Consider the following 26,272-nt stretch of genomic DNA (forward strand, 5'->3'; position numbering starts at 1 on the left):
AGCGGCACTTCTTCTTTCAAGGCAGCAGGTTGCAGCATCCCCCACCCCTCTTCGCAAACTTTTTATGCGTATTAGCCAAGCCCCCACTAAAAAAAAAAAAAAAAAAAAGAAAATCCAAGTGTCATTCATTCATTCGCACACACCTACCTCCTCCATTCAGACACACAGATTCAACGACTGCTTCACTTGTATTGAACCTTCTTTTTGTCTTTTAGGGGATTTTTCCACCCTTGTCTGGATGTCACCCAGATAATTCTGATGAACTTGAGGAGAGAGGTAAGTAAAAGGCCCTTAAAAATTTCCACTGCACTTTAATGTGCTGATTTACCAAGTGTTAATCTTTTAAACCAGCACAGAATTTAAGCTCATTATATTCTGTTTTTTGTCATTTTTGTATGGGTAAGATGCACTTACACGTCTTGCACGCCTGCACTAATGCACTTTTTTAATTTATTTTTTATTTCTACGTTGCTCGACTGCACCTGCAAACTTTCCGCTTTGGCTTTGAAAATCTGAATTAGCGACGACGTCTCGCGTGCCTTTTTTTTCGTCTCGCGGGGATAATCCATTCCGGGAGGTGGCGAGGTGGAAAATGCCATTATGTAGAAAGAGCTGACGCACGGCTACACTCGCAGGGCCCGCCGCCGGTGAGAGAGAAAGAGCGAGCGAGTAACAAGCAGATAACGCCGAGTGAGTCAGTGAAGTCCGTTTTGTAATATTGTTTAATCTTCTCGGGTGCTGTGATGTGTTGTGCCGCTGTGTTGTTAATATAAGACACTGCAGTGTTTTGGATTGCCCGCAAAAAAAAAATTGCAGCATATTGCGGCATATTTCAGCGTGTCAACTGTCATTCATAAAATCCTCCACACCTGACTGGCTCCTTTTCTGCGCTAATAAGATACATGCAGAGACATATCTGCATCGGTATGCGAGGAGGAGGTTGTTGCATGGGGCCCTGCCAGCCGGCTCTGGCCCGCGCAGATTGTAAATATCATCTAGCCTTCAGCCAGGTGGTCAAACCACAACGTGGAATTTCCCCCAAAATGTCTCCCCATTGAGCCCGATTACTTTTTATGGTACTTTTATGCTCATGTTAATCGGACAAGGCGGACTGACATAAAGGTGACGAAAGTGTTGGGACAGGCCCCCCATGCATCTTAATTGTTGAGCTTGGCAGGACATTTTTGGACGGTTGTGTCATTGATGCAGTTATTGCAAGTCAGGGTTATGCCACCAAATATTAAATGTTGAAGTTAATCCGTTCCAATACTTTTGCTCACTTGAAAAGTAGGTGGCTTCAATCATAAGTTCTGAGTTGTTTAATACATCCAGATATTGTTCCAATACTTTTGACTCCATATTATCACAGAACAAAATATTCTGTAGGTCTTGAAAGATCACTATCGATTTAAATACTATGTACAACATCCCAAAGGAGGCATTATCATAATCAAACATCCTCATCAGCAAATGTGAAACATCATATCTGAATACCGGGGGGAGGGGGGTCAGCTCAGTTGAGCCCACCTCTGCAATACTGGACGGCACCTTTTCGATTATCGGGGTCATAAATTCCAAACGGCATGTTTGTTTAGACACCCGCGGTAATTGCCTCTGATGGCTTGCTGTAGTATTAGACAATTTAAAAAAAAGTGCTGTGTGAGACTTTTCCACCTTTTTGCCACTATTGGAACGTGCTGTTAAACTGTCTGCAAGGTAGAAACTTTTTACTATCCTCCTTCTCGCCTTTATTAGGACAATATGCAATAAATACATCATAAATAGTGAGTGATTTGCATGCGACTCAGCCATATGCGTCTCCAGCAAGTTAAACACGACATTAAAAAAAAAAATGGTTGCTCACGTTTTATCTCTCTTTGACTTTCCCTGTCTCAGATAAGTGGGAAGAAGCGCGGGAATTGATGATCCCCGAGCGCCCGTCCTGGAAGGGGATTTGTGAGGCGAGGCGGGAGGAGGAGGAGGAGCGCCTGATCAGAACGGGAGGACGAGAGTATGGGCCGCTTTTGCGTTTGCACGATTCTCGTGTTGCTTTGCCTCTCGTGGCGGAGCGTCACGGCACAAGCCGAAGGTATGACATCACTCTTCCCGCCTCGATGGAATGTAAATCACAAATTTGTTCTGATGAAGACAACTTGCCTACGAGATACAATTCAATGATCCAATAAATAAAACAATGACTGAGCCATTCAAGAGGTCAAATTTGACATAAATTAGGTTACTTACGTGTCATAAACATCAATCATTGCTTTCCAAACTAAAAGTTTTTTTTTATATTCAACGCAAAGATAATCAGTCAACTTCAGGAATTTGATCCAATTTTGAAATTTCAATTATTTGGACAATTTTGAATTAAAGATGGCCAAATGATTAATTGATGAACAAAAATATTTCGTTTTTTAATTATTTTTAAAATTATTAGTTATTGATTAATTTGATGCTCGATTAATTGTCGATTGCTCGATTAATCGCTACACTGATTCATTCTACATTCTTAACGGCATAGGCTTAGTCAAATGTTTCTAATTTGTATTTATCTAAAAAAAATCCCAACTTTCAATCTTGAAGCGATTTATGTACAAACACACATTCTCTTGTCCTTCAGCCGATAATCCAAAATGCCATTCACCAATGAAACAATGTCTTATTTATCTCTTCTACTTATTCCACTTAGATTGCACATCTCATTCCAGAATACAGATTTGTATGCGAGCGCCGTTTAAAGGCGCCTGTTAGCTCAGGCAGGCGTGAGGAGGCAGGCCGACCACAGCCTATGTTTGCCTTAATATTCTAAGCGTTCCTCATTGCTGCGCTAAAGTTTTATTGCCGGAGTGCTCGGAATGCCGATGCTCTTTTTGGGCCGACTTGTGTGTCATTAAGCATTCGTGGGAGTTTGCGGAGCTTGCTGCAGATGTGAGCAGGCAAGCGTGATGAGGCAAGGCTGCCATCTAGTGACAGCACGAGTAAGAAGTTGTTGGCGTATTCAGCAGATTTACCTTTTTGTATTAACCCTTAAGACGCCTTAGGACATTTTGTGGTAATCAGTTTGAAGGCATGTTGTCATTCTGATCATACTTTTATGATTTTTTTAAAATATAAAATAACTGTTAAGTCATATAGCATAAAACTCAATTTCATTCAGAGGATTTTTTATTACATGAAGTAATAAACTACTTTGTCAATATATCAATTTGGACAATTAGCATTTTCCCAAATTCAAAATGTCAGTTTCAAACCTGCTGTTTTTTTGGGAAGGTGGCTTTTTTTTTTTTAGGCATAAGGGAGAATAGCTGTGGTTAGCCGTTCCTTGCTGATTACAGAATCTATGGTAGCCTGCAGGACGGTGGTCCAGGCAGACATCGTTTTCCTGGTGGATGAGTCGTGGACTGTTGAAGCCGCTAGCTTCTCTGCGATGAAAGACTTCATCTCGGCGATGCTCGCCTCCTTCAACGACAGCCACGTAGGAGCCAAAGGCATCCGTTTCGGAGTCATTGTCTTCGGGACCGTCCCCAAGTAAAAAAAAAAAAGTCAACACGCATCGGTTTTGTATCGTTTCTCACTTTCCTGTCCTTCCAGGACTCTTATCGCCTTGACGGACTACAACTCCTTGGAAGAGGTACTCGGGGCTGTTAGAATGCTGCCCTATGAGGGCGGATTCAGGAATATTGGCGCCGCCCTCTGGTTTCTTGTAAACCAGGTTTTCCACGCCGACATCCGTCGCGACCCTGCACCCAAGGTACTTAATTCATTCATTGCCAACCCAACAAAACATGACGTTTGACGTCTATTCCCGTCAATGGCAGTGAACGAGTTGAGCAATAGAAGTCAATTTTTTTTAAGTCTGCAAAAATCATTCCTGATAAAAGAAGCTTGTGATCGACCTGTTTTCCAATAGGGCAGAATAAAAAATAAAATATAAAAAAAAAAACAGTATTAAAGTCTGAGCCGCCTGCTCCAGACTGCAACTAAACTTGTCAAGTGATAAAATGTGAAGTATTTTCCTTCTCTATCAGCAGTGGGGAGACTCGGAGTAACGCTGCCGGTTAGCATTCCCATCAGCCCGCTATCTTCTGAGTGTGCGTGTGAATAATTTTGCACTTGACGTGGGAAGGCAGCGGGGAGAGGATTAGGCTGATATATTGAATTTGTACTGGCGGGGCGCATGCGAGCAGCAGCTACAATCTCATTGAGTCAGTCCTCTTCTTCTTCTGCTTTCTTGAACTTCCCATGAACTTTGCTTAATTTTTATGAAGAGCAAATTGGTAGTCTCAGTCGCATCCTGCTTGTTCTTTTTTGCTTGATTTATTCAATTATGAATTCAATTATAAACTAAGCCATGAAACAAATCTGTAGGGGGCTTTAACGAGTCTGATGTTTTTAAATGAGTCCCCCCCGTCCGACCCAAATATTGGTGTATTAATTATTAAGCTCTGTAACTGTGCAAATGTTTAAACTGTAGAATGGATTCGAACAGCAAAGCAAACATTGTTGCTAAATCTTGATGGAACTTTTCTTTTCTTTGTCTAATTGTGTATTTCCTGAAAATGCAACAATGAGAATTAGACATTTTGTATCATCTGAAGTAAGACATTGCTTGACGTGAGTTAGTCTGTTTAGCTTAATGCTAACAAAGAATACAAAATGCCAAAGATGGGCTAGCAAAAAGCTTCAGTGTCACAATGTCAAACGACAGAATTGAACAGTGTGACAATACTCACAGGCATATATTTTTTGTCCTCTGCGAAGAGCAACTAATATTACTGATGAGTGACTATCTGTAAATCCAAACGTCTGCATTATATACTCCAACAAATGAAACTTTTTACCCCACCTCTGCTTTCTCCCTAGGTGGCCATTTTGATCACAAACGGACCCTCGTACGACGATTTTTTCGACGCGGCCAAAGCAGTGGCCGACAACGGCATTTCGCTCTACGCTGTCGGTGAGTCCGCATTATGAATTCCTTCAACATCGTCCCCCCAGATCTTATCTGGACGGCCTCCGTCTCACCCGCTGTTAGAAATTCATGTACTGTACAGTTGCGATGCATTGGGTTTCTCCCCGGAATCTTGTGCGAGATTCATATTTTAGAGTGGACTCACACAGATAGTATATGCGATTCATATAGAGAACACTCTCACGCGTCACAATATTAGGTACACCATGGAAAAAATGGAGACCGCCTCCATCCCCCAAGTCCACTTACACTACTTCCCTCACACACATTGCGCATACATCTTGCTCCCTTTTCCGCGAGAGCTGCAATAATTACCGCTCATTAACCAATCGCTCTCTAATTGCGCCCATTATTCACCGGACGATTCAGCGACACCTCTGACACAGAGTACCGCTCGTCTTATTCATCAACGCCGCAGGGAAGCAAACCTGCAGCTGCTTGCTTGTCAACAATCATATAAAAAAAAGAATAAAAAAAAAAAAAGGCAAACGTGTGGCATCAGATTACAAATGTAACGCACATGTGGCTTCATGAGTCAGCGCTTCAGGGCAAATTGGTTAAAGCCTCATCATGCCAGAATCAATTGAAAGACGTCTTTGAACATCCATGTGCATAATTTATCTAAATACCAATTGAAAGCATATGCCCGAGTCAGCTTAGTCGAAAATATGCTGCTTCGTTGTTATTTATTTGATGACCAAATGCGGATGTGCAGACAACATTAAAGCAATGCCACAGCTCCTCCCAGTGGACAAAACCAGAAAGTGATAAATTGATCAACGTGCTTATATTCAGGCGTGGGAAACGCTAAGGAGGACGAGCTGAGGAGCATGGTGTCGAAGCCGTACGAGGAGCACCTGTTGATGAGTGTTAACTTCCCCATGCTGGAGAACGTCCTACCCAAATTATCCCGCCGGGTATGTTTCACCGTCTCTGAGCCGCAGCTACCAGTCAAATGGCCCCAACCTGGTAAGGGAATCTCACCACCGAAGTGACGATTTTTATTTTTCCCTTTTTTGAATCTATTTAACTGTTCTTTTTTATCCAATCAAAGAGCTCATTTTGGGTCCCAGAGATCTGCGGGTTAGCCAGCTGGCCTACAGCTCCCTCAGACTGACGTGGACAGCGGCCACGGGGGATGTCACGGGCTATCGACTGATAGTCGTCCCTCTCAGCTCTGGAGGACAACCCGTCGACACGCAGCAGGGACAGGTAAGGGGAGGTGTGAAAGGTCTAATCCAGATGTTTATTCTGGAACTCTGCTCCCAGGAGATTGATCTTAAATCAGACGTGACAACAGTTGTGGTGACAGAGCTCAACCCGATGACATCATACTCTCTGACTGTGTACGCCTGGTATACCAGTCTCGTCGGCGGGTATGCAACCATTATTGCCCAGACCAGTAAGTGCAACGCTAAAATCAAACAAACCAAATGTTGGTTCTACTTCAAGAGCCACAAGTCTTGTCTTCCAGCACCATTACCTCAAGTATTAAACTTCCGAGTTATCGAGGAGAGTCTTTTCTCGCTACGTCTGGGCTGGACGTCTCCTCTCAAGAAGCTCAACGGATTCAGGATTCTCATCCCGAGATGTATGAAGAGAGTGTGCAAAATTATCGACACTTGTTATTTTGAGTCAGATTTATTGTCCGCTTTCTCAAATGCAGCCGACCGACCGGGATATGCGTATGAGCAGCTGCTCCCGGGAGATGCCTCCTCGCACGTGATTGACAGCCTGGAAGAGGACAAAAAGTACACAATCAGTATCTTCGCGGTTTACCCGCAGGGGCTGAGTGAACCGGTTTCCATCGTGGGAAAAACACGTAACTATTATTACATCTGCGTTTGATGACAATGATTGACACTTGCTAAAAAAAAAAAAAAAAAAAAAAAAAAACATGGCCAAAAACCACAAAGTAATGTAAACCACAACTTTGTTGTCATACTGCAATGTATCCACAAGAGAGCGGTGTTGTTCCATGTCAGATGTGTTTGTGTATTATAGAGAAGCTGGTAGCAATTCAAGAACTTCTGGTCCAGAATGCAACCACTGACACTGTCCAGGCAAAGTGGACGTCAGTTAAAGGCGCTACAGGATATCGTCTCACATGGGCGTCGTCTGGTAATGCCACCGCTGACTCACACCGATTCAAATATTTCATATTCCACTTATTTGTGCTGCGCTTTCAGACGGCCACATAGAGAGCATCAACCTGAGGAACACCTTTGACTTCTACATGATCCAGGGCCTCCACGCGGGCGCCGAGTACACCATCACAATGAACCCTATTTTCGGAGACATCGAAGGGCCCGTCACATCCGCCAAAGTCAAGACATGTAACTAACTACTGCACTACTAGAAAGAGTCCAGGAGTGATGGAGTATATGATATTTTCAATGCCCCCCTCATCAGTGGAAAACAGTGTGGTGCAGACCCTGAAGGTGTCAGCAGTGAGCACCAGCAGTGCTGTCATCTCGTGGAACAGCGTGTTGGGAGCCACCGGGTACCGACTGGCCTGGGGACCCACGATAGGTGTGTTGAATGATATCATCCCAGCAGGAGCTTCCTTTCATATATCGTTGTTTCTCAGAGTTTGCGGGTCGGGACCGTCCCAGGCAGTTAGCTCTGAATGGCAGCACCACTGAGTACCAGCTGAAGAATGTGGCCCATGACACCGAGTACGCCCTGACTCTCTACGTGCTCTTTGGATCGGTGGTCGGGCCTGGTTTCACCGCCACCTTCAGAACATGTCAGTACCTGAATTTGCCTGAACTCATTCACTACCATCGGCGACTATAGACGTCAACCATTTAGTTTAACCGATACATTCGTTTTCAGCTCCTCTCGGGTACGTGTCCAGCTTTGAGGTCACCGCCTACACCAGCACCACCATTGAAGTACAGTGGAGCCCAATAGTGGGTGCTACTGAGTACAAACTCTCCTGGAACACTGGTAAATGTTCTTGTCCATGGCGTGCACATTCACCCTCACATGCCTGATTTTTGTCACATATTTTCACATCTATGTTTGCAGATGACAGCAGCCCCCAGTCACGCTACTTGGACCACAGCATTCTCTTCTATCGCATCGTTGACCTGACCCCACAAACCACCTACATGATCACAGTCCGTGCGATATACGGCAACACGGAGGGACCAGAAATTTCCTTAACTCAAGTCACAGGTAGCGAACAATTGGATCTTCCTCATGTTTGCTGTAGAGATTTAGGAAAATATAACCTGCCTTGAATGCATGTTTAAATCTTCAGCGGCTGCCTTGGACTCCGGACCGCCCCAGCTGGTGAAGGACGTCAAAGTGGTGGACACTGGTGTTAACTCTGTCACCCTTTCCTGGAAACAATCACCCGGTGCAACAGGCTACAAAGTTTCCTGGGTCCAATTCGTGGGTGAGATTCTTCAGTGGTATCACTGTGGTTCGTTTGCAACACCATGTGGCCTTAAGGTTAGTGTTCTAAAGTGACTCGGATCCGATTTGGCAGGCAGTACCTGTATCTGTTAGCCTTGGTTTCTCTAAATTCCACTCTGCCCCACTGGTGTTCCACATGGTTCAATTTTGGGGCCCATGCTGTTTTCATTGTATTGGCAAAATTAGACAATCATTTTAAAAGTGGACGCCAAACTGGTGCTGTTGCTCGCCTCTTAACTGGAGCTCGTAGGGGCAAGCATAAAACACCAGTTCTGACTTTCCTTTTGTTTTGTTTTTTAAATCTTTGCCTTTTGATTCAGTGCTTTATAAATAAATTCAGTTGCCATACCAGTTTTACTGCATCCTTCACCAGGGGGAGAAGAAAAGTCCCATATGGTACCAGCTGGTGTTACAACCTTCACTATAAAGAACCTACGAGAGGGCTCGGCCTACAAGATTCAAGTGTCCTCCATGGCGGGCAGCCAGGAGGGAAGCTCTGTGCTGGTCACAGCACGGACATGTGAGTTGGTCTAGTCAAATACTCTGAACATGGAGACCAGGATGAATATACCCTTTGACTTTTCTTTCTTGAACTGGACTTTAGTGGACCTTCCAAAAGTGACCGGCTTCACGGCAATGAACACCACCGACAGCAGCACTGTTCTAAGATGGAATCCAGTGGCGGGTGTCTCCAGGTATCATCTAAGCTGGAGACACATCTCAGGTCTGAGCCAATGACGTAGCTGATTTGAATAGCATGATGTCTTATTACAACGAGTGTATTAAAATTGCAGCGTATACACGCAAGTGAAATAATGTGTTTTGTTTCAGTGTTTGAGACTAAAAATGAGACACTGGGTTCGAGTTTCACCTCCTTCAAAGTTGGTGATCTCCTCTATCGCAGAACCTACATTTTCTCCATTCGGCCTTTGTATGGGCATGTGGAGGGACCAGTCACCACCGTTTACCAGAGGATTGGTAAGGAAGACTCACAATATTCACCCACCTTTAGTTTTACGTTATACTTCTAATATTTTGCTTATGCTCATCTCAGTGGGACAGCGTCCGCCGACGTCCCAGCCAGCAACAGTAGCCTCTTATGTCAAAGCCAACACCATAACCCCTCAGACAGCCACTAGAAGCACCAAAAATCCTTTTAGGTTGCCGATTACTACCGATAAAACCTCAATTCATCCAACAGTGACCCCTCCTCTGTTGACAACACCAAGCGCAGTGACTCCCGTGCAATCAAAACCAGGTATTTTATTTTTTTCTCGTTGGAATGCTACTGTTGCTGACTCAGCCATTTGGTTTTCGTCCAGATTGCAGCCGTAGCAAAGTGGACATTGTGTTCCTGGTGGATGAATCGTCTAGCATTGGCGCCAACAACTTTGACAAGATGAAGGACTTCATATTCCGGGTGGTCACCTACTTCCCGGTCATCGGCCCTGAAGGCGCACAAGTTGGTGTCTGCCAAATTAACCGCACGTCATCCAGCCCAACAGCTGGGAATTGAGACATAATGAAGTTGAAATTCTCACTTTCAGATAGCCGTGGTTCATTTTAGCGATGAGCCTCGGATTGAATTCCGACTTAACGATCACAAAGACCGGAACTCTGTGCGCAGGGGACTCATGGCGTTACGCTATGGAGGAGGCAACACCAAGACAGGTTTGTGCTGCCAACCAAACAGCAGGAAAAATCTCATTTCTTCAACTTGTGTGCCTTTCTTAACACAGGAAAGGGAATCAGCTATGTCCTGCAAGAAATGTTTCAAGAGTCTCTGGGCATGAGGCAGGATGTTGCCCATGTTCTGGTGCTGATAACAGACGGCAGGGCCCATGACGACGTGGAGTCTCCCTCCAGGATCGCTCGTGCTCTGGGTCAGTCAAAAAGTCCGCTTACAAGCTTAGTTCTCCCTCAATTTCTAATCTTTGTTACGTTTTGAGTAGGCGTCAGCATTCTGGCGGTAGGGGTCACCAATGCCGACCTGCGGGAGTTGAGTAAAATCGCTGCCCCCGGCCGATACAAGAACGTCTTCTACTCGCCGACCTTCGATGACTTTCCTTCCGTGGAGAGAGAATTCGTTGGGAGCGTCTGCAGCGAGGAGCTCCTCTCCGAGTTCAAGCCAGAGGTAAAAGGAGAAAGTGCAATTTTTATGACAAAGTATCACTTCATTACTCCCTCTTTATTTTTAGTTGAGTCAGCTGGACACGCCCACTGATGACCCAAAGCTGCCTCAAGCCCCCACCTGCCAATGTGTCAAGGTAGATTGATCTGGTGCAATTTATTTAAAATTTTAAATGCATTCAAATTGTTCTCCTGTCTTTTCCCAGGGCCAGAAAGGAGAACGGGTGAGTTTAATTGAGCCAACATTGTGTGCAAAAACAATAAATATGTGTAGTAACATCCACAATGGACTTTCAGGGGGATGGTATGGGAGGAGGTTTGGTGAGTTTCACTCAAAATATTTCTCACATTACAAATCTTTTCTTTTACCGACATTACCTGCCGTGTTTGTTATTTTTGTAGCGATTCAGGCAAACTCCAGGACAGTTTGATCCTTTTACCTCTACCAAGGGAGAGAAGGGTGAAAAGGTAAGATGCACACACGCACTGACAAATTTCATTTGGATTGTTTTACTGAGCGCAAGTCACTTAAATGTGTTGCAGCTTCATGTTGTTGTTTTTATTTTTATTATATTTTCGCCTCGGCCGTATTGCTTTATTTTGACAGGGACCTCCTGGAACAGATGGCGTTCCTGGGCTGCCTGGACGCCCAGGAAGAACTGGACCCCCGGGTTCCGCTGGCCAACGGGTAAGTTAATTAAGGGAACAAATTCATTGTGTTTGTTGTTTTAACACGTGTAATGTATCTTTTCTCCTTTTTTAGGGCACACCAGGTGTACCAGGCGATATGGTAAAACTTAAAACACTGAAAACATGCGCTTAAATGAATTGTGACTATTCTTGCGTTTCAACAGGGTCCTCATGGTCTCCCTGGTCCCAAAGGCCAGAGAGGAGAGAGAGTAAGTTTTAGGATATTTGAATGTATATGTGGAGCAATCATCATACGCGTTTTGTTTCTCTTCACAGGGAGAGCCGGGTTATGTGATAGCAGCCCCAGATGCAAACTTCATCCCCGGCCAAAAAGGAGAACCAGGATCCTCAGTGAGTCTACCTCTGATGAATTTTAGTTTTTTTTTTTCAAGAATAGGTTTTGATATAAAAGAAAAAAAATATATGATAGGGTGCCCAGGGACCTCCTGGAATTCCCGGAGTCATCGGAGTCCCGGGTATGCCTGGTCCAGCAGGACCGCCAGGAATATCTATCAAGGTAAGAAAAGCATCAGAGTTTAACTTTTACATATACAGCCACTTATTCACTGTGATGTACTTTATTTTTGAAGGGGGACCCTGGAGAGCCAGGAGAAAAGGTACCCGACAATCCTGCGACTCATTTTGATTGGACTTTAAATAACGTCATTATATGTTCACTTGAAAGGGTTTACGTGGGAAGCCGGGCACAAAGGGCGACACGGGAGAAGCTGGAAGCAACGTAAGTGCGGATAGGATCAGCATTAAAATACACGTTACAAAAAAAAAAAAAATTCTGTTTGCCACCACCGTCAAGGGTGTCGCAGGGTTGCCCGGTCCAATCGGCATCAACGGGACACCGGGCTCACCGGGTCCAAAAGGAGACAAGGCAAGTGTTAACAAACATTGATCTTGCTCTCAAAATGCCGGTGGTGTCTAGTTTCTCTAAATGTGAATTTTTGCAGGGTGAATGCGAATATAGCCTGCAAGGTTCTCAGGGGTCCCGTGGAGAGCCGGGAGAGAAGGTATTATGCACAAAAATACTATGTTTTATCCTTTATGCCATCTCCTGAGCATATTGAATGTAATAGCCATCTTTGTTTTCCTCTGTTCATTCATGTTATACTTGTAAATATTTTTTTTTTGTCTAACTGCCATCCTATCACCAAATTTCAATCATGTTTATATTTTGCAGGGAAATGCGGGCGTAACGGGACCAGTCGGCCCCAAGGTACTCAACACGTGATTTTACTTCCTTTTAGTTCATTTCATTTGGGATGTATATGTCCAGGGTGAACTTGGAGAACAAGGCATCCAAGGAGCCATTGGACCTCGGGTGCGTATTGAGCCACGCCCATTCATATTTTATCCAGAATGCTAATTAACGCTCACAAGATAAACACGCTAACTGCTGCTTAATGATTTTTGAGTAATTGGCCATGAAATAATGAATCACTGGTAGTTTTATTTTGTCCGCAGGGGAAAAAGGGATTCAAAGGGGAGCAAGGAGACAAAGTGAGTCCACATCCAAACACACTCCCGATCAATTTTATCATGGGAGTGACTCATCAGCTGGACTAAAATATGCCGTCTGAAAGTGAGTCTTAAATGAAGAAATGCATTTCTTTTTAGGGTGAACGAGGCGAGACGGGACCGAGTGGACCAGAAGGACCAACAGTGAGTGTTATTAGTGATGATGACAAAATGCACTTCAGATTTGACTGAATAGGCCGAGGCATTATGTTTCAAATTGGACCAGAATATATAAACGGACATTGTCATTGCATCTCTTAAATTAGCCTCGATGAGAGAAGCCGGTGATTACACAAGAGGCAAATCGTCAAAGCTTCAATGATTATCTCTCACACATTTTGTACCGCGTCACTGATTTTAATTTGAGGCGGCCCCCTCACCTCACTTCCCCTCCCGGCGAGATTGTCACCAAGATGCTGTCACCCTATTTGCTTTAATGCCCTTTTTGTTGATCGAAAATGTCGACAAGATAAGCGCTAAATGCGTCAGACAATTATTTCCATGGGGGGGCACGTCAAGCATATTTTCGGGGGGGGGGTGGCAGTGCCCCCACCTCTCGCTCCGTCAGTGTTGAATGCATACTATTTCTCCCAGGGGCCGACAGGACCGATCGGTCTTAAGGGGGACGAAGGCCCAAGAGGAGCCCCTGGAGACACTGCCAACGGTGTAAGACCACGTTTTGTAATTTTTCTTTTTTTGATAATTATGTAATCAAATTTCAGCACTGAATATTCTCGTGGTTGTGTCATGACAGAATATTGGCCCAACTGGCAAAAAAGGCGTCCGGGTGAGTACTTCATGCTGTTTATGAAGATGAATCCACCATGTATGTAAGGAAGGGGTAGTGCTTATCGTTTTGGAACCCGTCACTGTGGTGTGTTCTCCTCTGGGCCTGCCAATCAAACACAATTAAGACCTTCTCTCATTAGCTTTGTACAATTGGACTGAATGACTCAGTGAGCGCAACCCCTTCAGAGACGCTAGTCTACTTTTCAAAAGTCGCTGACTGATGTGTCACATTTCCCGTCCTACAGGGAGACATCGGTCCAATCGGTCCCGCGGGCCCTCTGGGACCAAAAGGGGAACCCGGAGACAAAGGAGAAAAGGTTGGATCGTTAAAAAGTGTGAAATGTGAAAAATGGGAATGTGCAGCTCTGGTTTAATTAATGTGTACTTGCAGGGTAGTCCAGGTTTTGGGATTCCAGGACAAGAGGGGCCAAAGGGAGAAAACGGGGAACGGGTGAGTCCCTGAATAACTCATCCGCCATTTTTTTTTTTTTCTTTAATATTGCTCTCATTCACAGGGAAATGTTGGTTTATCTGGAAAACCAGGAGCAAAGGTAATACAAACAAAAAATGTCAAGCTGTGTATCAAAATCATAGTATTCCAAATAATATCTTGAACAGGGACAGGATGGCTCCAAAGGTGACAAAGGGGATTTGGGCCCACCTGGAAATCCTGGAGAAACAGGATTAATAGGTAAAGATGTAAGTAAATCACATGAGGTTGTCACAGACATGAAACAAGTTTAGCGCATTTCTTAACAGCTTAATTTTTTTTTCTCTGTTCCTTGTATAATTCCTAGAATGACATTTTCTTAAATGTTTTTGTATGTGTAGGGGGAAGCTGGAATTAAAGGAGAACAAGGGATGAAGGTGCCATACCAGTCCAATTATTTTTTTTTAAATTAAATTGTTAAATTATTCAACTCATTTTGTCTTTTAAAGGGCGAGCAAGGACCACAAGGAGCATCCGGCGACCCAGGAATAAGGGTATTTTATCTTTTGCGGTTCTACAAAATTACTAAAATATAAATTATCAAGTCGCCTATTGTTTCTGTTTCATTAATTTTCTATCAGGGCCCTCAAGGGCTAGCAGGGCAACCGGGAATGCGAGGAGAGAAAGGAGATATTGGAAACGCTGGCCAGCCGGTGAGATCTCCTCACAATTAAAATAATAAAACATTTCCCAGTGTAATTGTCACTTGTCAATGCTAACGTTTCATGATTACCTGTAATGAAATTTCTTTGTCTTCCTCTAGGGGCTTGACGCCGAAAAAGGCGACAAAGGCGAACCGGTGCGTACGTGCGCTCCGATCCGCCGCTTTGCTTTGTCATCGCGATTGCAGTTTCGATATCTTTGTTTTGGCCTTTATTGTGTTCATCATGCTTCGGCGCATATTCTATTTCCTGCAAATTTTTCACATGATGTCCTATCGATGTGATTTTTAACAGTTTGGTTTTTTCTCTGTGTGCGCGCACGCGTGTCTGCTGTCGTCACAAAGGGAAAACCTGGACCTCCCGGAACGCAAGTAAATAAACCTTTTATAGTCGCGTGTGACAGCTTCCCATCAGTCCAGTCATGTTCAACAGGCCCGTTTGTTGCGGTCGCGCTCGTAAAATCGAGACAATAAGGCAGCAAACAAGAAATACTCTCTTTTTTTTTTTTTTTCGACAGACGCTACGAGACAATATCTTCGCCCGGGTGATCAAGGTGTCTTTATCAATATCATATTGGTTTCATTCTCCCAAGGCAATTTCATCTGCCTCGCTAAAAAACGTCTTATCCGGTTTCTGTCAGGGTGAGCCCGGCGAGCCGGGTTCAAGAGGAGAAATTGGCCTACCTGGACCAAGAGTGAGCGTCCCATTTCCCGTTCTCGTAGGAGTCATTGTAAGTTTGTGTGAGAACAAATACCTTTAAACTTCATATCTTCTGCTTGTTCGCAGGGTCCTGAGGGTAAACCTGGACTTCCAGGATCCTCTTTGGTTGGTGTCCAAATTTCTTAAAACATCTATATTGTCACAATCGTTGACACTCATGCGTATACGTGACTGTGGGCAGGGTGGTTCCGGAAAGGACGGGCTTAATGGTACACCCGGAAAACCAGGCGAAAAGGTTACATAGATATTTTATTTTCCCGTACGTCTACTTTTATAACCGCTTAACATCATTAGGTTTTTTTTTTGCAGGGGGAGCAGGGACTAAAAGGAGAGCCTGGCTCAGTAAGTGTTCGGGTGATTCTCAGAATGCATGGTCCAACGTGATGGTCACATGACCCACTTTCAAAGTCCATATTTTCTACCCTTTAGAACCGATCATCAAATTTCACTGCTTGGAATACTGCTGACATTATTTGGCTGACATTTGTGGCTATTGTGTGGGAATTTATTTGGAGTGGTGCAAAATAGCCATCGTGACCACTTCCTGTTCGTGACATGCTCTTTACAAAAGTTTCTGTTCGTTTCCTTGTGTGTCCACAAGGTGTCACCAACTATTTACAACTGTTTTGTTTTTTTCTCATGTCAAACTTCTAGACCATACTTTCTGAGAACCACTCATTAAAAAAAAGCAATGAACAAAACATTTAAAAATGCACAATTTGATTGCTTCCTGTTTTCCGTAGAAAGGCGAGCGAGGCGAACAGGGTCGGATTGGGATTGCCGGAATGCCAGGATTACCAGGAACTCCGGTGAAGCTATTATAAGAATCATCAATTATTCCTCGAAAATCATTTTTCCACATGGGTTGTTCATTGAGTCTTCTGTTTTGTTTACTTTCCAGGGACGAGCCGGCATTGACGGCAAGCGAGGACTCCCGGGGAACGATGTGAGGAGAATTTTGACAGAAGAACTCTGGCTTGTTTTGCTAGCGTGATTTCAATTTTAGCATGCATTTCTTTTTGCAGGGAGAGGGAGGACAAAAAGGGGAAGAAGGCAAAAAGGTCCCCACGAGTATCCCTGACAGAACAACAAAATTAGTTTTAGGGATTTTTCTTTTTTTTTTGGGTGGCAATTGACACTTTTCTCTCATTCCAGGGGGAGAAAGGAGACACGGGAGCAAACGTGAGTAGTTTTAAGTTTAAATAAAACAGCCAAAGGAACAAAACCTGAGTCTTGTTGAATTACAGGGCAAAGATGGTGGTAAAGGAGAACCGGGATCTCCAGGTTTGCCCGGTAAACAGGTCCTCGTGACCGCAGAGGTAAGAAAATGATCCCCAGGTGTCTTTTGCATTGAATTCAACTGACAAGCCATTCACAGGGCGCCACCATTGACGAAATCCGCCAAGCCTTTCCCATCCCCATGGGTCCTCCGGGAGCTACTGTAAGTATCTCGCGCTGCTGTGTGCCAGTAACTGCCTAAACCAATATCGTCTTCCTCTTTGTCTCTTTTGTGTGTTCAGGGCTCGCCAGGAATAAAGGTAGTACGCAGTTTGGTTTTAAAGTGCAAATACAGTTTCTGATTTTCTAGTTTGTCTTTGCAGGGAGATAAAGGAGACACAGGCATGAGAGGAGAAAAGGTACAGTCACGGCCAAGTGGAAGTTGAAATAGAAGTACAGTATGTTAGTCATTGACTATTGTTTCTTTCAATAGGGTGATGCCGGCGCCTCTGGGAAATCACTGGAAATGAAGGTTGTGTTCCTGCTCAAGTGTTTGAAGTGAAAAAGTACCTCAGCGGCATGATTTGCTCTTTTCTTCTCCAGGACATTGAAGCCATGTTAGAAACATATGGCATCAAGGTGGGTCGGCGGTTTCTACCTGCAGATTTTTCTTGGGTCTTTCTTGTTCTCTATGGAGCTACATTGTGTTTGCTTTTGTCCCAGCTTCCTTTGCTGAAGGTTTTGATCGACAGGCTGCTGCAGGACGGCATAGAGGAGCTACTTCACAAGATAACCGAGCGGAAAGAAGATACGCAAACCTCCAACGTCATAACGGAATACACCGTACGTGGTGTGAATTCACAGATTATGAGTGAAGGCCTCTTAAGATCTGCTTCCATTGTTTCAACAGAGCTCTCTAAAGATTGACTCATTGGCACAAGTGGACAGTATTGAGGAATTTGAGTTGGACCAACCTACGCAGCCTGTGAGTAACGCTCTAGCAAACTATCACGAAATGTACACAACAGTTACTCTTTTTCTTTGTCCCCCACGTAAAGGACTCCTGGAACGAAACTACGGAGGATCCAACGTTATGGACGCCGCACATGAATGGAACATCTTCAACCGAAACAAATCTGATTCAAGTCGATTCTACTTTAAATGAAACTTCAAATCAGGTTAGTTATTCAGTTACCAAGTTGGTCTCCTCACATTTATGCATTCATGTGTTCTGGCAGACGCTTTCCGCCCAAGCCGGAAGTGTCGTCCAGGCGGCCCCGCTCGCCCGAGCGCACACGGGAAAGAAAAGCGCAGGACACAAGAGACAGAACAGAGAACGAGGGAAGGTAAATAACACGCGGTCATATGTGGAGGAACATCTGGCCCTTCTTAAAAATTGCTCTTCCCGCCTGCTACCCAGGGCAAAGGAAATAAAGGACGACGTTCCAGGCCGACGCGTCCCCCGGTAAATGAGACGGAGCATGCTCATGTCACACTCGTGCTGCCGTTGACTCGCTAACATATCATCAACACTCTCATCTCCTCCCAGACGAGCGAGCAGTCGGAGGAGGAGCATCACGTCGCCCGCCGTGAGCTCGAGCAGGACGGGGTAGGCGGTGGCCTCGTTTGAAACTCAGTGATGTCGGATGACGTACGGGCGGGCGCTTTCTCGTTAACGGGCCTGTCAGACGCCCTTTTAATCACAACATCATCTCTGGGAAGGAGACGATTAATTGCACACCTACTTCCGATAATATTAATTAGCGCCCCATGCAGTCGTCCTCGCTGCCCACATCGTTCAATTAACTTTTAGGTGATATTTAAATTAACTTTTAGGCGTTAGGAACTTGCAAAGCAGAGTTCATGATTTTTAGCGCGACCTTCTCGGAAGTCACAGCAGATTCGTTTTGTTCTATCGCGTCATCCGACGCATAAAAACAAGCTAATTTATCCAACACCGGATGAAAAGGTTAGTGACTGTTGAGCTAAACATTATGACCTGTGTGAACTTTTTTTTTTTTTTTGCCGGAAACAGGATGAGCCGTCGCTGCCATCTCCTCCCATCACCACGCAGGAGTCAGACAAGGTGGATTCCTCATTGGCTTAACAGACACACACACATACACACACACACACACACACGCACACACAACTTGCATGCACATCACAGCATGTCTTGAAATGCAAGGCTTGAAAATTTTCACCAGTAGCAACAGTCCCCGTCGTTTTAAAGCATGAAAGCCGCAGCATGATTTTAAAGCTTGGCTGAATGGGAATGAGCACACTTTTATAATACGACAATCGTAACAGTACTTTTTTTTTTATCTTTTAAACAGGATGTCTCTTAATTACAGAATGCGACCATAGAGTTGTAATGCTTCTTAAGGGAACACAACAACAAAGGAAAATGCAAATAAAGTGGAGACAAGCGCCTTGGATGTCACAACCGACAACTTATTACAAGTTATTTATAAAGACTCGTATCACATTAAGACAACCTGACACTCCTTTATGCATATTTTTGGTGTACTTTTTATTTATTTAAAGAAGATGTTATGTAAACTACTCCTTGAGTGTCACTGGTGAAAATTTTCAATATAAAACAAAGTTATTTAACTTCATCTCTGGCTTGTTTTTTTTCCACACACAAAGTCACAATTCTGTATTTGAATATTTTGCTGACAAGCATCACTTGACAGGTGCTGTCAATCAGGGTCAAGAGAAACTGGTCTGACTCAAAGGTAAGTGTCTGAAGCAGCCAGGTGGTGGCGCTAGCATGTACAAAACAAAAGTCATTAGTCATTAATGACGACTTTGTAGAGAAGGAACTCGGACGACGGACAACGAAGCCAGCGACAAGTTGAGACCGATCCATTCACACAAAGTGCAGGGGAAGGGCCCGGCCCGGATGATGAGGATTGGAGTGGCGACTGGGAGACACAGGAGGAAGATGTGGATCGGGAGGAGGAAGAGGAGGGCGAGCTGGAGAGGCAACGGGGGAGGCAGGAGTGGGAGAGGAGGAGGGCTGAGATGGAGAGGACGGGCAGGGAAGAAGGCGGGCAGCCTTACCCGTACCATCCTGACTATTTTTATCTCAAGGTAATGGCCAGCAAACATTAATCAGGGTACTACTGTGTATTCAAAGTAAGTCATTTATTGATACATGGACATGTCTTGCATTATAAAGGGACAACCGGGTGAGGATGGAATCCAAGGTCCCAAGGTAAATAAACACAATTTTAATGTCAAATCGTAAAAATGTTGGATTCGCTCATGGATGGCGGTGGTATCAGTACTCGCGTATCAGTGACTATGCAAGAATTGAGAACTCAGTCTGGGAAAAAAAAGTGGTATGGAACGTCTCTATTAAGCACCATGCATAAGCTCACGTTTACATTACAGCACAATTAGGATCAGATCTTGATTAAATTTAGCACTGGGTTTTTATATGACATCATCAATGTTTCAATTTTTGGCAGCATTCTTTGAAGAATGCATATCAACGCTTTCAGTTCGAAACTGCATATGTCCAAATATGGTCAATTTGACATGTTTTTCAAAATCTGAATGTTTTGGGGTTTTTTTCGGCCCAAACTGATATGTTTTTCTAACAGTATCACTCATGGAACTTTAAAATAAAGTTTGGGAAGATGCAGACAAAAAAATCGTCCTTTTAAACGAAAGCGTGCGGTCGTCACCCACGCTTTCGGTGTTGCATCAGAGCTGGGGGAGTCCGGCCTTCCTGCTCTTTTGATGCCGGCTCGATTAATGAAGCACGCGCATGAATAATTCCCCTTGTTAAGCAACGCCATTTCTTTCCCTCACGTCTCCCGCTTTTAACAACGTCAAGGTGCTGTCTGACTTTCCTGCGTGTTCTTCTTGATGTTTGCAGGGGGGCGTTGGCGAGAAAGGACAAAAGGTACTCTGTATACGCTTGTATGTATATCATTTATTATTCAACAAGATTATCATTGAAGTCGTGTGTTCAGGGAGAGCCGGGGAGCGGCCACCGAGGGCCCGAAGGGCAAGCCGGTCGGCCCGGCAACAAGGTGACACATCTTCTTTAAAAAATACAATTAATTACAGCACAATCACTTTAACTTTGATTAACTTTGCGTCTGGCTGCTATTTTAATTTCCGACCATTTAATTTTCTGAGTGAGTATTGTGTGTGATTTCAACACATAATTGCAAGGCAATTATTTCAAAGCATTTGCCAGCTGAAGTTTTTGTTTACGTTCCAAATGTTTTCACGCTTGTTCGAAGAATAGTAATCAAACTCTGTTTGTTTTGAAAGCAATTAAAATCAGAACAATTCTGACTCATCAACTCAGGGCGAACCAGGAGAGCCGGGGCCACCGGGGGCTCAGGGAATCCAAGGCATCCGCGGGAGCGCAGGCATCCAGGGGTATCCGGGCATCAAAGGACCCCCGGGAGCCCCCGGAGAGCCCGGTCAAGAGGTACGGCGCTATGTCACCGCTGCACTTTGAAAGTGATGCAATGTTTGCTGTGTGCACTGACGCAGGGTGAGCGAGGGAAACGGGGGAAAAATGGAGCGCTGGGAGGCACGGGACCTCCTGGAGCACCAGGACCTGATGTAAGCACGCTACCGTCTTTATGTTTTTTGATGTATAGTTGGACTTTTGAAACAAATGGGAAGTTTCACACAAAAAACTAAAATGACATTTTACAGTTTTGTGAAAGAAGCGAAAGATTTCCTGTTAAATTCTTATGACATCATTCTTTTCCGATACAGGGATCTCCCGGTGTACCTGGAGTAAAAGGAGAAAAGGTGAATATTTTGAAATAAATAATAAAGGAAATAATGGTAACAATTGAAAAATGAAATCGCCCTAGGGGGAAAGAATTCCAGGAGAGCCGGGGCCTCGGGGTTTCACTGGCTTCCCTGGAAAAAGGGTGAGATTTATTTTGTATTGTTGTTTTTTTTTCAATTCAATAAAATGCTTTTATGAGGTACAGGTTGATGAAAAATCTCATGGCTTCTATTTCAGGGCGACCAAGGAGCCCCGGGCGTGAAAGGAGGGCCAGGACTTATCGTGAGGACTTTGTTCCATTTGAATTGCTAAATTGCCAATGATGCCAACTTTAGACTCGACTTTGTTTTTCTTTAGGGCTCCAAAGGTTTACGTGGTTTCAAAGGTGTCAAGGTAACGCTTCTTTTCCATAAATGTAAAGTTGTCCTTGGCATCATGGTGTTTTTTATGTGTAACTGCCAGGGTGAACGTGGGTTGCAAGGCATCAGAGGAGAACGGGTATGTTTTTTTTTTTCTCAAATTGGGAAGCTATCAACGTTTTCATTGATAAATAGCTGATTATTGATTTATTCTACACCATAGGGGAGTGCGCTTCAAATGCATGGACCTCGTGGCTTGAAAGGCAACAAAGGCGACCCGGTGAGCGGCGTCTACTCTTTGCGGGGTTCTCGAGAACATGCTTGACACATTCTCTCTATTGTGTTTGTTGCAGGGTGAGCGAGGCTACCCGGGATTTGATGGCGATAAAGGCGAGAAGGGCGAGGACGGTCCACCTGGAGTTAAGGTATGAAGGAAATCTTATCTTCCTACAACTTAAGATTGGAATCTCCATTTTTTTTTTTTTCAGGGCCTGAAGGGTGATGCGGGCACAAAAGGCGCTTTGGGACGTTTTGGCGCTCGAGGACCGGGTGGTCAGAAGGTTTGTAAAGCCTCCTGTGGTGTCACAAAGTTTTGAAAGTGATTTGAAATTTTGGATGCAGGGAGATCCTGGAGAGCCGGGTGACCTCGGAGTCATGGTAAAAGTCATCAAACGTATTCCGTATACAAGCCAGATTCGGTGTCAGAGGTTTTATGTGATGGCTTCGTTAAGGGTCGCCCCGGAAGTGATGGCGTGAATGGCACCAAAGGAGAGAAGGGAGACCCGGGACTGCAAGGCCAGAAGGGTAATCAGGTAGAGTACAACAAATCGCGTTTCATTAGACTCTCCCGGAATCTTGACGACTTTGACGTCCTGTTTATTTATTTTGCTTCTTCCAGGGGGATGCAGGCGAAACGGGCTCAGCGGGAGATAACGGAGCCAAGGGAGAGAAGGGCTTCCGAGGCATCCCAGGACGTTTCGGGAGTCCGGGTCTCAACGGTGAAAAGGTTTGTTTTTGAGTTCGCCAGTCAACGATGCTCTGAGACCAATTTTTGAATTGCTTCTTAACAGGGGGACGCAGGCTCACCCGGCACCCCCGGCATTCCTGGCCTGAATGGACTCACTGGACGAAAGGTCAAATTGACAAGTTAGCTTAATGCTAACAAACAATGCAGAGAACTCCATATATGGGCTAACAGATAGCGTCAGTGTTGCCGTGTTATAACATGCAGATATTCTTCATCAACTGTGAAGAACCAACGTGACTGTCTTCATGCATGTTTATATTATGCTACCCCCTGCTGGTTAAAGAAGCAGCAGGACAATGTTCATTAAGATGAAGCAAAAACAAGAGGCACAAAAAGTATCTTTACATTCTATTTTATGATAATATTGTGCTCCATCAGGGCGACAAAGGCAACGCCGGAATCAATGGCATCGACGGTGACTCGGGAGAAAAAGGGGAGAAGGTTAACAACGCAAATTTGACAAAATGCCAAAAAAAAAAAAAAAACGTGAGTTAATGCATTTGTGTTTTCTGGCTTGTAGGGCGCGGCTGGTTTCTCAGGCTTCCCGGGATTTAAGGGCTCGGTGGGAAGACCGGGAAAGAATGGAAACCCAGGACCACCAGGGGGCCCGGGACCCCGTGGGGACCCTGGAGCCAAGGTTTGTTATTATTGCATCGTTAGTGAACACATATAAAAACCCATCCGATTAACCATAGCTGAAGTAAAGTTTGAGTGTCAAAAGAGGAGGATAAAAGCCGTCCATCTCCTTATCAATTAGCGACTTGCAGCAACAATTAGGAGGCCCGCAGCGCAGACTGTCAGCACTCTTCTAATAAGGATATTGCCAGGACGGGCTGTAATTGGGTGCGCGTCACGCTGTGCGCAGAGACGTGTTTGATGTGTGTGCGCTTTTTCAAAATCAGGGCGTGAGAGGCCGCAGAGGAAAAACACAGCCGTGTCAACGAGGGGCGCCAGGGGGTCCCGGACTGAGAGGCCAGAGTGTGAGTGTGTATTACAAACTTGTCACAATACAACACACCAACATGGTTTTTATAAGTGTTTTTTTTTTTTTTTTTTTTTTTTTATTTATTTGTAGGGTGTGCTTGGAATCGAAGGGGTGAAAGGCGAAAAGGGGGAGCCCGGCCTCTCGGTATGCGCACACGCACATCGCTGTCATACATTTGTCCAAGATACACACTGACTATCTTCATCTTTGCAAAGGATCTTGAAGTGAAGAAGCTCGTCACCCAGGAGGTGATGGACAAGTGTGGTAAGTATGTGTGTGTGCGGACGGCAGGAGCGAGAGCGTGTGCAATGGTGTCATTAGTACACGATGAACTCTTCCTTATTTGTGAGTGAGCCAAAACGTGACCATGTGTTTGTGTGTCTACAAGAGCTCCCGTGGCATCAACGTGGCACCCGTGTGTGTGGGACCATCTGTTGTTCTGTCAGAAAAACACGCGCACACCACGGTGTCATTGTCAACATAAATACATATACACACAAAACATGTTCGGACTAATTGGGGACATATAATAATTAAATGTCAGAAATGTTGTATTATGTCAAGGTTGACTGTGTGTGCGTTTGAGTCCAGGCTTAGAGTACAAGTTGATGGTGAAGTCGGTAGACCCCGACGGGAGTTCCTCGCCCTCCGTCGCCGACGAAGACGACGGTGACGACATGCAAGAACAAATGAAGATGAAGAAAGGATTTCTGCTGAATGGCACCGGTGAGCGCTACTGCCTTGGGGGGGTGGAGGGGGGGGACACGACGAGGCACGACGAGGGTCAACGTGACGCAAGAAGTGTCGACACATTTCAGCCTGCTCATTAGCGATCGCATGGCCCCTCGGAACCCCCCTCGCTCCCTCCCCAACGGCGCAAGATCAATCTACAGCCCAATTTAGTGCCATCAAAAGGCTGCCCCACTCAATGACACCTCGCAGTTAGATGATTTTTCAAAATTCTGCTTCTCCAACAACTATCTCACGAAGTGTGTATTTCCGTGTGTGTCGTTTACTAAATGTATTTTTTCCCATTGTTTTGTAACAATCGCTTGAGGATTCTTGCAAACAATAATAACTGGAGCAAATATCCTCCATTTTTTGTTTTAGATGCCTCAGAGACACTCCAGAGGGAAAAAAGACGACTTTTTGGAGCGAGATCCTCTGGTGTGTTTTGCTTTTGTTTTCTTCTACTTCCTGTTTATTATTATTTCCGCCTTGTCATTTATGAGTAATGACTTGTTTTGAAATTAACCAAAAAACGGAATCCATAAATGTTTGACGGGCCCGTGTGCTAGTTTTGGCTGCACTGACGTAACAGTTCACCAAAGAGTATTGAGTTGAGATGTTCCTAATATTTTAACTCACATGAAGTTAAAAAGTAAAAATGTTTTGTCACCCAGGGTTCGAGGAGCGCTGCCTAGAGCCCATGTTGGAGGGCTCGTGCTCCGACTACTCCCTCTTGTGGTACTTCCATGCCGGGGCGGGCGAGTGCCGGCCCTTCGTGTACGGCGGCTGCGGCGGCAACCGCAACCGTTTCCCCTCGTTACACGAGTGCCGCAGTCGCTGCGCAGTGGCAGCGAAACGCGGCCAATGAGGTAAGATGCTGTGAGACAAATTTAAAAATCACAACTGCTGGCTTTTATGAACGTGTCTGTGTTTTCGCAGACGCCGGCGGGGCCTGAACATGAGCAGAAAGCACCTGTTTGCACTGTATAGGATTTTTATTTATATCGTGCTTAAAAAAGTTTTTGAATTTTTATTATTATAGTTTGATTTCATTTCATTTTGACTTGTTCAAACACTTTGAATATTTGTTGAATGTTATCAATTTTTATTTTTTAAAACACGCTTTGTTCTGTTTTGTTTTTATTGGTTTTAGGATTAGTTTTTTTAAGACATATTTCTTGGAGTTTTTATTGTAGTTTATGTTTATCTTCATGTTTTAATTTCACTTGGATTTCATTAATTTTTGAAATTCTATCAATTTTTGTTTTTTTAACATGTTTTGTTCTAGTTTTGTTTTTGTTTGTTTTAGAATTAGATATTTTTTCAATACAGAATATTTCTTTGATTTTTCATTTTAGTTCATTTTGATTTGACTTTTATGTTTTAATTTCACTCAGATTTTATTCATTTTTGAGCATGTAAGTTTTTTATTGTAGTTTCATTTTAATTAATTTTAACATTTGCATTTGTTTCAGCAGTTATTGTTCTTTTAAAACACAATTTTTTTATTTTATTTCATTTGTAGTTTAATTTGTTCATTCTACTTAGCTAATTGTTTTGAGCCCCTCACGCTTGTGCATCGTCACGCTAAATCAGTGGCGTGGCGACACTTGGGCAATGCCTCCTCCGTGTCTTTAGAGATATAGAGAAGCGCGAGGCTTCCCTGGAGGAGGTAATGACGGCTTCACTTTTTAAATAAACCCACATCACTTAGTTGCCCGACTCCGCACGAGTACGTGATGTCACAGGGAGCCCGAACAGAACGGCA

General features: G+C 44.3%; 1 protein-coding gene across 2 annotated transcripts; it reads left to right on the top strand.

The window, feature by feature from the left end:
* Window positions 1-26,229, top strand: col7a1l (collagen type VII alpha 1-like). Of its 2 annotated transcripts, none has more exons than XM_049761071.2 (103): window positions 1-280; window positions 1,902-2,089; window positions 3,351-3,531; window positions 3,595-3,754; window positions 4,867-4,960; window positions 5,771-5,944; window positions 6,030-6,187; window positions 6,245-6,377; window positions 6,450-6,566; window positions 6,642-6,797; window positions 6,980-7,096; window positions 7,165-7,311; window positions 7,388-7,507; window positions 7,566-7,724; window positions 7,814-7,927; window positions 8,009-8,158; window positions 8,244-8,381; window positions 8,775-8,921; window positions 9,006-9,125; window positions 9,233-9,379; window positions 9,456-9,659; window positions 9,724-9,863; window positions 9,949-10,072; window positions 10,141-10,284; window positions 10,354-10,535; window positions 10,600-10,668; window positions 10,738-10,755; window positions 10,829-10,852; window positions 10,934-10,999; window positions 11,139-11,219; window positions 11,295-11,321; window positions 11,386-11,430; window positions 11,498-11,572; window positions 11,652-11,738; window positions 11,812-11,838; window positions 11,907-11,960; window positions 12,036-12,107; window positions 12,184-12,243; window positions 12,414-12,449; window positions 12,510-12,554; window positions 12,698-12,733; window positions 12,851-12,895; window positions 13,346-13,417; window positions 13,506-13,538; window positions 13,786-13,857; window positions 13,932-13,991; window positions 14,056-14,091; window positions 14,159-14,239; window positions 14,372-14,407; window positions 14,480-14,524; window positions 14,612-14,683; window positions 14,794-14,829; window positions 15,037-15,063; window positions 15,210-15,245; window positions 15,333-15,386; window positions 15,479-15,517; window positions 15,594-15,647; window positions 15,722-15,754; window positions 16,156-16,221; window positions 16,314-16,358; window positions 16,438-16,473; window positions 16,568-16,594; window positions 16,660-16,731; window positions 16,791-16,853; window positions 16,933-16,950; window positions 17,014-17,049; window positions 17,124-17,162; window positions 17,234-17,269; window positions 17,354-17,473; window positions 17,541-17,615; window positions 17,689-17,808; window positions 17,869-17,976; window positions 18,051-18,095; window positions 18,180-18,239; window positions 18,666-18,716; window positions 19,330-19,371; window positions 19,451-19,729; window positions 19,818-19,853; window positions 20,523-20,549; window positions 20,620-20,679; window positions 20,964-21,089; window positions 21,155-21,226; window positions 21,386-21,421; window positions 21,487-21,546; window positions 21,642-21,686; window positions 21,762-21,797; window positions 21,867-21,902; window positions 21,987-22,043; window positions 22,117-22,188; window positions 22,252-22,323; window positions 22,385-22,420; window positions 22,495-22,575; window positions 22,662-22,769; window positions 22,834-22,896; window positions 23,169-23,231; window positions 23,311-23,427; window positions 23,693-23,770; window positions 23,866-23,919; window positions 23,991-24,039; window positions 24,367-24,501; window positions 24,886-24,942; window positions 25,179-25,373; window positions 25,444-26,229. In XM_049761071.2, exons 2-102 carry the CDS (start codon window positions 2,014-2,016, stop codon window positions 25,370-25,372), a joined length of 8,163 nt encoding a protein of 2,720 aa, XP_049617028.1. In that variant the 5' UTR covers window positions 1-280; window positions 1,902-2,013; the 3' UTR covers window position 25,373; window positions 25,444-26,229. The 2 variants fall into 2 exon arrangements, with proteins under 2 accessions (XP_049617028.1, XP_049617027.1); XM_049761070.2 differs by having other exon boundaries at window positions 1-276; window positions 1,897-2,089.
* The last annotated feature ends 43 nt before the right edge of the window (window positions 26,230-26,272 follow it).

Source organism: Syngnathus scovelli, chromosome 22 (assembly GCF_024217435.2).
Source record: "Syngnathus scovelli strain Florida chromosome 22, RoL_Ssco_1.2, whole genome shotgun sequence".
Taxonomy (NCBI): Eukaryota; Metazoa; Chordata; class Actinopteri; order Syngnathiformes; family Syngnathidae; genus Syngnathus; species Syngnathus scovelli.